Source organism: Rhinolophus ferrumequinum, chromosome 20 (assembly GCF_004115265.2).
Source record: "Rhinolophus ferrumequinum isolate MPI-CBG mRhiFer1 chromosome 20, mRhiFer1_v1.p, whole genome shotgun sequence".
Classification (NCBI taxonomy): Eukaryota; Metazoa; Chordata; class Mammalia; order Chiroptera; family Rhinolophidae; genus Rhinolophus; species Rhinolophus ferrumequinum.
In genome coordinates this window covers 11,097,549-11,110,407 of record NC_046303.1, presented here as the reverse complement: position 1 = coordinate 11,110,407, position 12,859 = coordinate 11,097,549, and the positions used below count along the sequence as shown (strand labels likewise).

Genomic DNA, 12,859 nt, shown 5'->3' with positions numbered 1-12,859 from the left:
ATTGTTTAGGATATTTTCCCACAAATTTCTTCCTTTGATACTTCCAATCGCCTTGTGGAGAAAGGAAGGCAAATTTTATTATTAACCCCATTTTAGAGAGGGATATAGAGTAAATTCATATGTAAGGTTGTAAACATTAATGCAGCTGAACGTCACCTCTTGTTCAGTTTAACTGAGCACTTCTGTTTTAAATTTACTTAGCTATGCAATCTTGCACAAGCCATTTAATTTCTCTGTGCCTAGCTCCTGTTTTGTAAAATAGGAAGGCCATTCATGCCACTGCAACAGAATTATTTTAGGATTAAACGACAGAAAGCTTATAGAGCACTCAGCACACTCACTCCCCACAGTGCCCAGTCCATAGAAAGCCCTAGGCCTTGCTAACGGTGTGCTACTTACTTTTATTGTCAATTTTTGTTACTGTTTTGTTATTGTTCAGGTGTTGAATCTAGAGCATCTCATATCGAATAGACGGACTTTTGGTCTACCTTTGCTAAGCTTTTGTAAAAGTGGACATTGGGGTTCCTGAGAACGGAATGCCCCCCATTCCTGGTCAGCCCTGTTAAATCAACAGGCATTTAATGAGTTCTTCCAGTGCCACGTCTTCAGCAGTTCTCAGGGCGAGAAACAATGTAGGCTGTCAAGGTTAGCCGTTGATTCAAAAAGTTAAGAGTATCACACATGAAACTATATGTGTAGAGAGAGGAACTCTCTTCATGAGTGGGAAAGAAAAGGTGTCACAGATACTGTAGGACCACAGCTGTTCGAAAGCGAGTGGAGGCAACTATAATTCACAGAGTGCCTACTCTTTGGTGCCTTTCGAATTGCCTTCCTATTCTTTTAATTCCACAGATATTTATTGAGTCCCTAATACATGCCAAGTCCTCCTGGTTTTACAGGCAAGAAAACTAGAACTGAGAGAGTTCGAGTAATTTTCCCTACATCCCACAACTACTCTGTGGTAAGTCCAGATTCAAATTTAAGTTTAGCTGACATCAGGTTCTCAGACAGTACACTCCAAACAAAGATGTGTTCAACTTTAAAATATCTACATTTCTATGAGTATAATAGCAACACAAGAAAATGATTATGTGACAGATAAGACAAATTACTATATGGTACTTCCACATATAGAAATCTCCATAAATGTAATATAAACATAGAAAATGATTGCATGAAATATAAAATAATCGATTACATTAATTTTTTTTTACAAATTGCAAGATTCCCAAGAATCTGGAACATTTTTAAATGAGTCAGTAACGAGGGTTGAACTAGTGAAAGAAGGCATGGAGATCAATTCTGGGCATATTATCCAGAGGTTCAGTGGGAGAAAAGCACAAAGGCTGATATTCAGCTGGGGTCCTTTGGAGCATCAAAAGACCCAGGTTCGTATCCTGTGGAATAATAAGGGTCATCATCATCATCATCACTGATACTTATTAAGAGACTTTACATGCTATAAGGCAGTAGTTTTCAATTGGGGATAATTTGCCCCTGCCCCCGGTGACATTGGCAATGTTCGGACACATTTTTGGTTGTCACAAGTGAGATGGATGCTACCATCTGTAGTGCCAGGGATGCTGGTAAACATCTTACAATGCACAGGGCAGCCCCCACCACAAAGAACTATCTGGCCCCAAATGTTGACAGCGTCAAGGCTGGAAAACTCAGCTCTAAGGAAATAGACAGTTACTTGCCCACATAGTTCGTGTAGAAAAATGTTAGGGATGGAAGATAGCTAGAGAGGGTGACATGTTAAGAAGCTGTGGGGGGAGGAAATGATTAAATCCTATAATTAGTTACTCCAGTTTTCATGATGATAACCAGGTTGTTGGTCTAACATATCCTTTTTCTAATTTACATTTGAAGATAAGTTTTACAATGATATATAAATCAAACCCTGTTTACTTTTATATTTTGTTAAAAATAATGAAGTGTAAAAAAATCAAAATTGTGTCAAAACTCCAGAAGAAATGGTTCTTCTAGACCTACCAAAAGTCATTATTTTGGTGTAAATGCTGCAGATATATATTCCATAATTAGATACTACCACTCTTAAAAACAATTATAAATCACTTACTGATTGTGTTTAGAAGAGAAATAACCAGCATATATCCATAGAACAAGAAGTTAGAAGTCTGTTGCATCAAATTGTCTTTGGGAAACACTATCACTTAATTTATTAATATTGAAATCAAGTATCTATGGCAACAGCTGTATATTGATACTCCATTAGCTTATCATTTATTCAGTTATATGACTACACATGAAAAAAAGAGGAAAGGGCAGTTCAGCTTCCCATGGCACAAACTGAAAATGCAACCTACCTAATGAGGTTTTTGGTGTGGTTGAAGTGACCGTGACAAGTCAATGCAGACAAAGGAGACAGCTGAGTCCAGAGTGACTCAGTCATTCCAAGGGAGAACCTGACTACAGGTGCCAGGAAGATGGCTGGTCCATGAGGCAAACCATAGAATCCAAAGAGCCTGGCTTATCAATTAGTACAGCCCAGTGACACCACTAATACGAAAGGTTTCATGTAAGGTGTGAAGGGTTTATAAGCTCTGAGGGCATCCTTTGAATTTTGGGGAGCATGGTTCTGGGACTGAAAGAGCAAGTGGGGATGTGGCATGTGGGAGCATAGTAACAGGCAGAAGGATTGCAGCTTCTGCGACAGAGGTAGACTGGGAAGGGTAAGAGATGGACAGCGCAGGGGACATATATAAAACTTTTGTGTAGGTTTTAAATGAATAGGAGTTTGGATGTAAGTGTGCATACCACCATCCATGTCCTCTAATGCCTGTCTCGTGTTGTCGTAGCCTTCTCTCCTCTTAGAATTTGCAATTATGAGGAAAGGTACTTTTATATCAAATTGATTTAGCATTATATACCTTCTGAAATGCACTCTGTATTGGGTTATACTAGAAAACAATGCATTTCTCCTTATTTAAATCCAAGGAACCACAAACATACACTTGAAGGAAACAATCAAAGCATACACATACGTGCATAGGGGTGCATATTTGCCCTCCTCTCCAGGTGTACATACATGCGGAAAAGTAAGTGCAAATAAGGTGTTTCATTCTTCAACGAGAGGAAGCTCCTTAAAGGAACTAAAGAACAAAGAGAAAAATCATCTACAGTGAGTGAGCCTGGGTTTGTAAGGCCTGAAAAAGATCCTGGAAAAAAATGGCTCTAAGTTAAATACTAAGTGCTAGCTAGGATTAGAAAAATTATTTATGAAAAAATGATCTAGACAATAGGTCTTGGACCAAGTGAAGATTTTAGGCAGAGACAGATACCATTTCTTGCATGACAATGGGAGCTCCGAGCAGGTGTTGAAGTTAAGAGCACTTTTAGGTTGAGGACTCAGAAAATCATCCCCACTTCGCCCCCTCCACCCTGCCCTTACATAGCAGTATGTAACAGTACAGACAAACACTTGACTAGTAAATGCCATTTTTGTGGACTTGTGAGTTACCTTAGCTAATGGTTTATTGATATAATTAAATTCTTACATGTAAGTGAATACACATAAGTGATTTGTTAATTTAAAAAATATATCTGGAAAAGAAAACAAGATGTATCAGAAATAAGATTTTTGGATACTAGTAAATTCTTCTATAATGTTTATGGTTTAGATTTAAAGAAAAAGAAAAGCATACAAAGTTTAAAAGGTAATATGAGCCAATTCAAAAGTTCAGTGTTTTTTGGTGGCCTTACTCTTACCATTGAAGTTGCATGTTTTACTGGGCTTGGGTCAGGAGAGCAGACCTTGCATTATATTGGATTATAAAGCATCTCTTTCGTTGTTGTTTTACTAAAAATACATTTTTATTATTAACTTAAAAGCCAAGAATGTCAAATGTTTAAGAATTATTTGTGGGCAGGATTTCTTTTTTCCCAATATTTTTGAGACATAATTAATATTCAGCAATACATAAGTTTAAGATGTACAGCATATTTTGACTTATATGTAATGTGAAATGATTACAACAATGTTTAGTTAATATCTATCACCTCATATAAATATAAAGAAAAAAAGAAACAAATTTTTCCTTATGATTAGAACTCATAGCATCTACTCTCATAACACTTCCAATTCTGCCATAAGGTAGTGTCAACTATAGTCATCACATTGTACATTACATCTCTAGAACTTATAACCGGAAGTTCGTACCTTTTGATCACCTTCATCCAATTCTCTTCCACTCCTCTCCCACCTCTGGTAACTACAAATCTGATTTCTTCCTCTTTGAGTTTGCCGGGGTCTATCCACATTGTTGCGAATGGCAGGATTTCCATTTTTATGGCTGAATTATATTCTATTGTGTATGTATGTATATATGTGTGTGTATCAGCTACTTTTTTCTTTTAAAACATTTTCATTGAAATATAGCTAACATACAATATTATATTAGTTTTAGGTGTGCACCATAGTTATTCAACATTTACATGCCTAAAGAAGTGATCACCATGATAAGTCCAGCAACCATCTGACACCGTACTAGGTTATTACAGTATTATTGACTCTGTTCCCTCTTATATCCCCATTATATTTCCCCATTACTTCCCCAGGACATTTATTTTATAACTGGATATTTGGGCCTCTTATCCCCTTTACCTTTCCCCCACCTTTAAAAAAATTTTCAATTACAGTTGACATTTAATATTATTTTATATTAGTTTTCAGGTATACAGCATGGTTAGTGGTTAGACATTTATATAATTTACGAAGCAACCCCCACCCCCTCGATTAGTCTAATACCCACCTGACACTATACATAGTACTCAGCTCTTATATTGGAAAATGGCGCTCAAACAGCCCCCGCTTTTTTTGCCTAAGTTTTCCTTTTCTCTGAAACTACTGTTCTTCTAGAGCTGAAATATGTTTTTAGTGTTTCCAACTGACCAGAAGATGGCAGTGTTTTAGAGTCTTCCATCTCATTCCCTTCACAGTACACATCATCAGTGTTTCCTAAATCCTGCCCCTCCCCCCAAACCCTCCAAGCACAAAACCTAAAATAACTAGAGGAAACATAAAATTCAATTATTATAATGTTCCGCTCACTTGAGCACCATATTTCCATGTCCCTGACCTCACTGTCTCTGGAACATAGTCACCTTGTAGGAATCTACTAGAACCATTCAATCAGCTCACTCCGAAGGGACAAATAATTTATCACGTGGCCATCCACACTGTAATCCCTGTTGACAGAAGAAAGGAAATGAACCAGGGACATGGGTTTGCTATATGACTGCTTTTCTTTGACCTTGGACAAGTTAGTTAACCATTCTGTGTCAGAACAGTTTATAAAAGAAGTCCTTCGTGGTCTCTAAGATCTTTTCCGGTTTTAAAAGCCAAGCACTCTTGCCGGCACCAATAATGCTTCAAAACACCCCTCTGATTCAAATGCATTCACACTGAAACTAAACTGGAGAGTTTTGATATACAACATATGTTAATTAGTATAAAAATTAGAGGATAGAATCAAAACCAAACTCTCCAAGCAAAATGATATAAAAGCAAAAGAATGGTATAAAAATATCATTCTTAGGAAAATATTTCCATTATGACAATTCCAGTAAAAATAGCCATCAGCCTGCCAGGATCTTGGCCAAAGGTTTTGAGGAGAAGGATAAGAAATCTGGAACATTTTTAGAAACAGGGCTGGGAAGAATTAACATAGTTGTGAGATTGGTCTCCGTTGGAAGGAGGAAGAAGAAACGGTTAAAAGAGGCTGGTCTGTGAAATCAGTTTCCTTTAAAGAGTTTCCCAGAAGCCCTGCTTTATGCCCTCCACTTCCATCTCATTGCTTTCCTATATGCAAGGGATGCTGGGAAATGTAGTTTTTTAGTTAGATACTTTTTTTTTTTTTTTGCCCCTAAGATGTGAGAATTTTGTTAATAAAAATAAAGGAGAGAAAGATATTGTGTAGGCAACTATCAGCCTCTGCCACACTGATCAGGAAGGGGGTCTAAACCCATGGCCCTGGTAAGGAGAGCTTTAGGCTCTAACTAGCATTCATATCATTTAAGTCTGATGGGTAGAGATGCTGGGGTTTGGGATTATGGATCAGTTCAAAGCATGTTCCAACCTGGGCTGGAAAACAAAGGATAGCTGGTAAGAACTCAGCAAATCGGCAGAATGCCTGAAAAATGGACTGGGCTTTGTGTCTGCAAGAGATATTTAAACACGGAAACCAAGGCAAAAAGCACAGTCATACAGAGAAAGTAAGACTTTAAAAATAATTCACATCAGGAGCAATGGGGAGCAGGACTGGGAGGATAAACAGTTCAATTCTAGACTCCAGTTCATGGAGGGGTGGGATGCCTGTGTAGGCCTGCCTTCCTCTGAATGGGCTTGTTAGCTGGCTGGAGAGGATCCTGCTGATTTCAACCAGCAGGGACTGGGGTTCAGCTGAGCTAAGACTAATAAAAAATATTTTAAGCAGACTTTCTCTAATCAAACACATACCATCTGAACAGATGTGTTCAGTGTTATTGAGATTCAGAGTGAGGCAGTACGCAGCAACAAAGTTAAACAAGATAGACTCAACTTTTCCAAACACAAGCAGGCGCTCTGGCCCTTCCCCCATCCCCTCCTCTGTCTGCATCCTGCCATCCCTACAATACACAGTCCTCTAGACGCTTCCTGTCTCTGGGACATACTTTCTCCAAGAGCCACCCAACCACTTTTTCTCTCCTGTCTCAGCCAAGTATGGCTTATAGTTGCTCAGAGAAGCCAAAGGTTGGGCTTTCCCTGTTCTCTTTCCCCACACATCAGCAGTAGGCCAAACTGGTGAACCCAAGTGGGACGGGAGGCTCCACAATGGTAAACTCTTACAATGAATCCCGAAGTACGTCCTTCTCAGCTCTTTCTAATTCTCCTCAGTGCACAGTCCATGAGATGGAAGCCATGAAAACGCTATGCCAGAGTTTCCGGGAGCATTTAGAGGAAATGGAACAGCACCTTATAGGACAGCAGGCACTCCTTTCCAGAGACATGTCAGAAGAGGAAAGGTAATTATCTAAGGGAGCCATAAAGTAAATACCAGCCCACACACCTGGAGCAAGGAAAGGTAATCAGGGCAGGACAGACGAGCACCTGGGAGCTAAGGAGAACTTAGCCAGCTTTTCCGTGGCACTCATTCTCTTGCTCTTGCTTTCTCAATGGGAGTCTGTGAGAGCCATTTGCTAGATAGCAACACTTACTCTTCAAGGCCAGGGTATTTGAGGTTTGAAGGGGAGCAGCAACTGGGAAGAGGGGACTAGCCAGCACGATAGCTTTGATCAATGTGAACGGGGCTCATGCAAATACAAATGTCAGGGTTTATTAGAGTTTTGAAAATCTGCATTAATTTTCACATAGATTAAAAATATATGTCTCCAAAGTAGATTAGTCATTGCCTGTAGTTGGGGCATGGAAATAGGGATTAAATATAGAAGGGTATGAGGGTTCTTACTGGAGAGGTAGAAGTGTTCCAAAATTGGAACCCAGTTTAGCAAATTTACTAAAAATTACTGAATTGTACTCTTAAAATAGGCAAACTTCATGGTATGTAAATTATTCTGGGATAGAGTTGTAAAAAAAAAAAAGAGAGAGAGCGAAAATTTGCCCTCAAAATATACTATGTCTACAACTGATACAAATAAAGAAGGTGCCATTCTCTTGTAAGAAATATCAAAGAGTGACCTCCATTTTGAGAGGAGTAATGGAAGACAGCATGGGGAGGTGACTGTGAAATTTGATTTTCTATTATTTACCTGCAGGAAGGAGGCCGAGCAACTGCAACGTCTACGCAAGGCCCTGCGGCAGCAGGTGGAGGAACTGGAGTTTCAGTTAGGAGACCGGGCTCACCAGATCAGAGACGGGATGCTGCTGGTATGGGGCGATGGGGTGGGGAGTTTGACTGCATCCTGCCCAGCACGGGAGGGTGCATTAAATGAACACCCTGATTGTGCAGTCATTTCAGATTCTAGGATCTGTGCCCACACCTTCATTTTAAGGATAAAGAAACTGAAGCCCAGAGAAGTACCGTTGCTCAAGGCCACATGGCTAGCTGATGGTGATTCGGGATTAGAACGCATGCCAGTCTTTCTCCCTTGCCAGTCTTTCTTTCTGCACTGTAAATAAGAGCTGAGCATTATTAGCCCATTTTCCACATGAGAATAAGACCAAATGTGGGCTAAGTCACTGCCAGAATCCTGGCCCGCAGAGCCCACTCGAGAGAATTCGCCACCATAAATGCCTTTCCCACAAGTCTGAGTTAGCTGTTTGGTGTAAAATGATAAGTTGTCCACTCTTTGTTCTTGTTTTCCTTTTAGCAGCTTGAGCTTCTCATAGGAGAACCACCTGCACACTCTAGGAATCTGCATCAATATGACTGGACAGAAGAAGAGAATGGTCAGGCTTCATGTGCTGAAATCCACCCAGTCGTGGTGCCCAGGGCTGCCTTCCCTCCCGATGAGGGCCAGCAGGCTCCCTGCCCAGGTATGACCCCTCTGGCTGCCTTTTCTCACCCACCGCGCAGAGCAGCACCAGGATGTCTCCTCCAGCTCAGGAAGCATTAGGTCCCTCCTCTTTGTCAAATTGTCCTTTTGGAGAAAAGCATACAGCTGTCTTCTTCTAGATCAGAATGGGTTTTGATGGCCTTCCTGCAAAATATAAGAGCACATTTTATCCAGAAGCAGCATACCTTAATTACCCCCAAAGAGAAGTATCTATCAACCCTTTATCAGATGTTTTTTAAAATATTCGACTCCATGGTTAAACCCAGGAGGAACTCAGAATGTTTTAATACTCATTCAATACAGAATAACTGGCAGTTACTTTGTGCCTGGCACAGGGAATGTGTGGTGGCCAAGATACGTGCGGTACGTCCTCACTGAATGTCATCAATAGGTGCTTTGACTTTAAGCAAAATGACGTATCACAAAATGAAGTCCATTTTACCATAAGCTAATAGCTATAAATAGAGCTACATTCCTCTGGCATTTAATCCACATCATAATGAAACGATGTGGAATGAAGTAACATTATCAGAGGACCTGCTGTGTATCTCCAGGTGTATATGGTGTGCAGTGTTTGCCACGCTGAAACTTACAGTCTCCTGGGAGAGAGAATGTAAACGTAACTGCGTAGGGATTTAAAACCTGTGACAGTGCTTTGAAGGAAAGAACAGGGTTTTATGAAAGAGAACATAGCAAGGAGTCCAACTTACAGCTGGGGATCAGGAGAGCCTGGATGAGGGAGTGACAGCAGAAGGAGGAAAGAAGATCCAGGCATCACAGCCTTTCCAAAAAGCCTTGAGTCTGTCGACCAGCCAGAAATATTGATGAAGCACCTGCCATGTGCCAGGAACTTTTCTTGTGCTGGCGACAGAGCTGTGAACGAGACAGACAGGATTTCTACTCAGAAAGAAACAACTACAACAAGAAACAAACAAACAATTCCCGCACTGACATGTGCCATGGCAGACGGGGTGACGATAACTGTGGAGGGTGATATGGGTGAAAAGTGTGCCACAGTGGTCAGGGTGACCGGACAAGGATGCTTTGTGGGTGAGACCAGAATGGTGCAGGAGAGGGAGCCGTGTGGACTTCTGGGGAAAGAACATGTAAAGCATAAGGAATGGGAACTCTAAAGGCCCTGAGACAGAAACCGCCAGAGTAGCTGAGGGCCTGAGGGGTGGGGGAGTGCAGAGAGAGGAAGTGTGAGCCTGGAGTCTGAGAGCCAGGATCCTTTTCCCGCTCCTAATAGAAAGCCATAGTAGGCTTTAAGCATGGTTGTCACGCAATCTGATTTACATTTAGAAGGCAGGCTGACTGGCTTGTGCGGAAGGCACAACTGGGGACTTACAGCTGGTCAGAGCTCCCCATTAGGAGGCTCTTGGTAGAATTCCTGAGGTGAGAAGCCGAGCTGTCAGGTTGCTTCCCCCAGCCCAGGAAATGCAGGGAGTGTACACAAGGCCAAGTGCACTTGCCGTCTCTATAGCACAGGAATTCCAAGGAATGGGGAATAAGTGAAGAATGGCACAAAGTAACACCTTGAGGGAAGATTATAATTTGTGTAAGAAGATGGGCCAGTGGAGGTCACTTCCCAGCAGGAAGCTAAGAAGCTATTGCTTTTGAAAGTGCCCGTTACTAGAACCGATCTACCAGCCCGTTTCCCTCCTTCATCCTCCTCGCTTTGGGCAAACCATTTGGCTTCCATGGAGCCCTTCCTATCTATCAGTTTCCTCTGTTGACTGTACTTCCTCAGAGTGTGGACGACCCCCTTCCATCCGTAGTCTCTTCTTTTTCTCACTCCACACCATCTTCCTCAATATATACCTTCATCTGCAGGCATCGGTACCCCCAGTTCCCAGCTCTTTTCAGAATTCCTGTCCAGCATTTTCTTCTCTCTACAAGATATTTGTCTCAGAAAATAACTCCCTACTATCCATTTAATCTGAGTAAATGTGGAGCCATGGGCACACTTTGTTTTCTCTGAAAACTCTTTATTAAAATAGGGATGTTCTTTGAAATGTAGAAAGGTAATAGGTTTCCTTTCTTGCAGTTGGCAGAAACTTCTGACTCAATCTTATTCACCTTTGTATGTTTCTCATCTGGTAACAGTATCTTGCTCATAGTCACTTCTCTATAAATGTTTATTGAAATAAAGAGAACTGCTTTGCCTAAAACAATATTCTGGGATTTCTCTTCATTTATGCTCAAAGTGAGATGATTTTTATGCCTAGATCTAGGGAAAGTCATAGTCCAATACTTTATATAGCATTCTCTTTATAAAGCTTTGTCATGGACTGAATTGTGCACTCCATCAAATTCATATCTTGAAGCTCTAATCCCCAATGAGACTACATTTGGAGAGACAGGGTTTAAGGAGGTAATTAAGGTTAAATGTCATAGCAATGGGGTCCCAACCCAACAGGCTGTGTGTGTCTTCACAAGAAGAGTAAGAAACACTAGAAACCTCTCTCTCTCTTCACATTTGCACAGGGGAAATGCCATGTGAAGACAGAGAAAAGGAAGTCACCTGCAATCCAGGAAGAGCGTCCTCATCAGAAACCAACACTGACGGCACTTAATCTTGGACATCTAGCCTCTAGAACTCTGAAAAATAAATGCCTGTTGTTTGAGCCACCCAGTTTGTGATATTTTTGTTATGGCAGGGTGGTGCTGCTGTAACAAATTACCTAAAAATGTGAGAGTGACTTTGGAATTGGGTGATGGGTAGAGGATGGAAGAGTTTTTAGGTGCATGTTCTCTTCAGCATAAGTTTTCTCTCTCTCTTTTCTTTTCTTTCTTTTTTTTTTTTTTTTGCAATATGGATAAGCTGAGAATTTCCCAGATCTGTAAGTCTGATTCCATTTTGCTTAACAATTCCTTCAATTTCTCTCTCTCATCTTGCATTTTACTACAAGCAGTAAGGAGAAACCAGGCTGCACCTTCAACACTTTGCTAAGAAACCTCAGTTAAATGTCCAGTCTCATTGCTCGCATGTTCTACCTTCCACAAAACACTAGAAACACAATTCAGTCAAGTTCTTTGCCACTTTATAACAAAGATAGAATTTTCTCCAGTTCCCAATAGCATACAGCTCATTTTTGTCTGAGATCTCACCAGAATTGCTTTTAATGTGTATATTTCTACCAGCATTCTGTTCATGATGGTATATGTATTATCTAGACAATAGAAACTTTCTCTCCAGCTCTCTTCTTTTCTTCTGAGTCCTCACCAGAACCGTCTCTAACATATTTCTACTAACAATTACTTCAAGGCTACCTAAGCCTTTTCTGGCATGCACCTAAAAGAGAAATATTTTTCTTAAGGTCATGTCCCCTTTCTCAGGACAACCTGCATATAATGACTGGTTGAGGTGAGGGTACGTAGGCCAAGCCCCTCACCTCAACATGGGACAACTTTTGACAAGGGCCACTGGCTTCAGAGCTCCATATGGGGTTACCTGAGACCTTAGTTGTGACTAAAACCCAACCCCTGCCTCTGCCAGTCCTGCTTCCTTCTCTCACCAATGTTAATTCCAAGAGTACTCCTTAATAAACTCTAAATCTCCATTTCAGATTCTGCTTCCTTGGAAACGTAACCTGTGAAACTATTTTAGTTCAAGTTTTCTCAGAAGTTGACCCTGAAACAAGGATACAAGTTCAAGTAGTTTGTTTAAGAAGTAATCCCTAAAAACACTGGTAAGGCAGTGGGAAAGTAGGAGAGGGAAGGGATGAAAATCAGTGATGTTCATATTATCAAGCAACTTGACAACAGTGGGCAAACAGAACTTAATTCCGCTACGGAAATCTGAGACCCAGTGGAGAACGTGCTTCAGGACTATCCCATCCAAGGGATATGGGAGTTGGAATATTTATTCAGCAACTTGCATCAGTCATTGATTGAAAGCTGCTCCAGGAATATTAATTCCCCCGTATTATCAGATTGTTCTGTGTGCAGGAGGAATTGGATCCAGCCCTCAATCAATGTGTTGTAGGGACTGGCAGTTAGAAATTTGGTCAGAGTGGGAAAAAAAGGAAATGGTCAGAGGTATGTGTGCTATAATAACTAAAACACTTAAGTTGTCCAAATACAGCAACAAACCACAGCAGGTTGTTTTCATGTTTCTGCCTGTTACTAGGGTGTCTACTGCACTAGCTTCTCTTACCATTGCGATATACCTTTGAATATTCAAGTCAAATATAACCTCCTCTTAAAACTATACCTGGTTCCCACGTATTACCTGAATAGAGAGACAACTACCTCCTCCTTTATGTCCTCCTTTATGTACCTATATGGACCCCATCCTTAACTCCAGTGTCTAAATGGAACCAACTTTCTCATGTTTCCA

At 40.8% G+C, this 12,859-nt stretch overlaps 1 protein-coding gene across 1 annotated transcript in view; it reads left to right on the top strand.

Annotated features, from left to right (window-relative positions):
* ITPRID1 (ITPR interacting domain containing 1) overlaps nucleotides 1-11,107 on the top strand; it is an 81,099-nt gene extending 69,992 nt beyond the window's left edge. Inside the window, exons 11-14 of the mRNA XM_033088640.1 lie at nucleotides 6,899-7,026; nucleotides 7,777-7,888; nucleotides 8,332-8,497; nucleotides 11,005-11,107. Coding sequence (XP_032944531.1) covers nucleotides 6,899-7,026; nucleotides 7,777-7,888; nucleotides 8,332-8,497; nucleotides 11,005-11,093 — 495 coding nt within the window. The 3' untranslated portion in view covers nucleotides 11,094-11,107. The remainder of the gene's footprint in view (nucleotides 1-6,898; nucleotides 7,027-7,776; nucleotides 7,889-8,331; nucleotides 8,498-11,004) is intronic.
* Nucleotides 11,108-12,859: the final 1,752 nt, after the last annotated feature.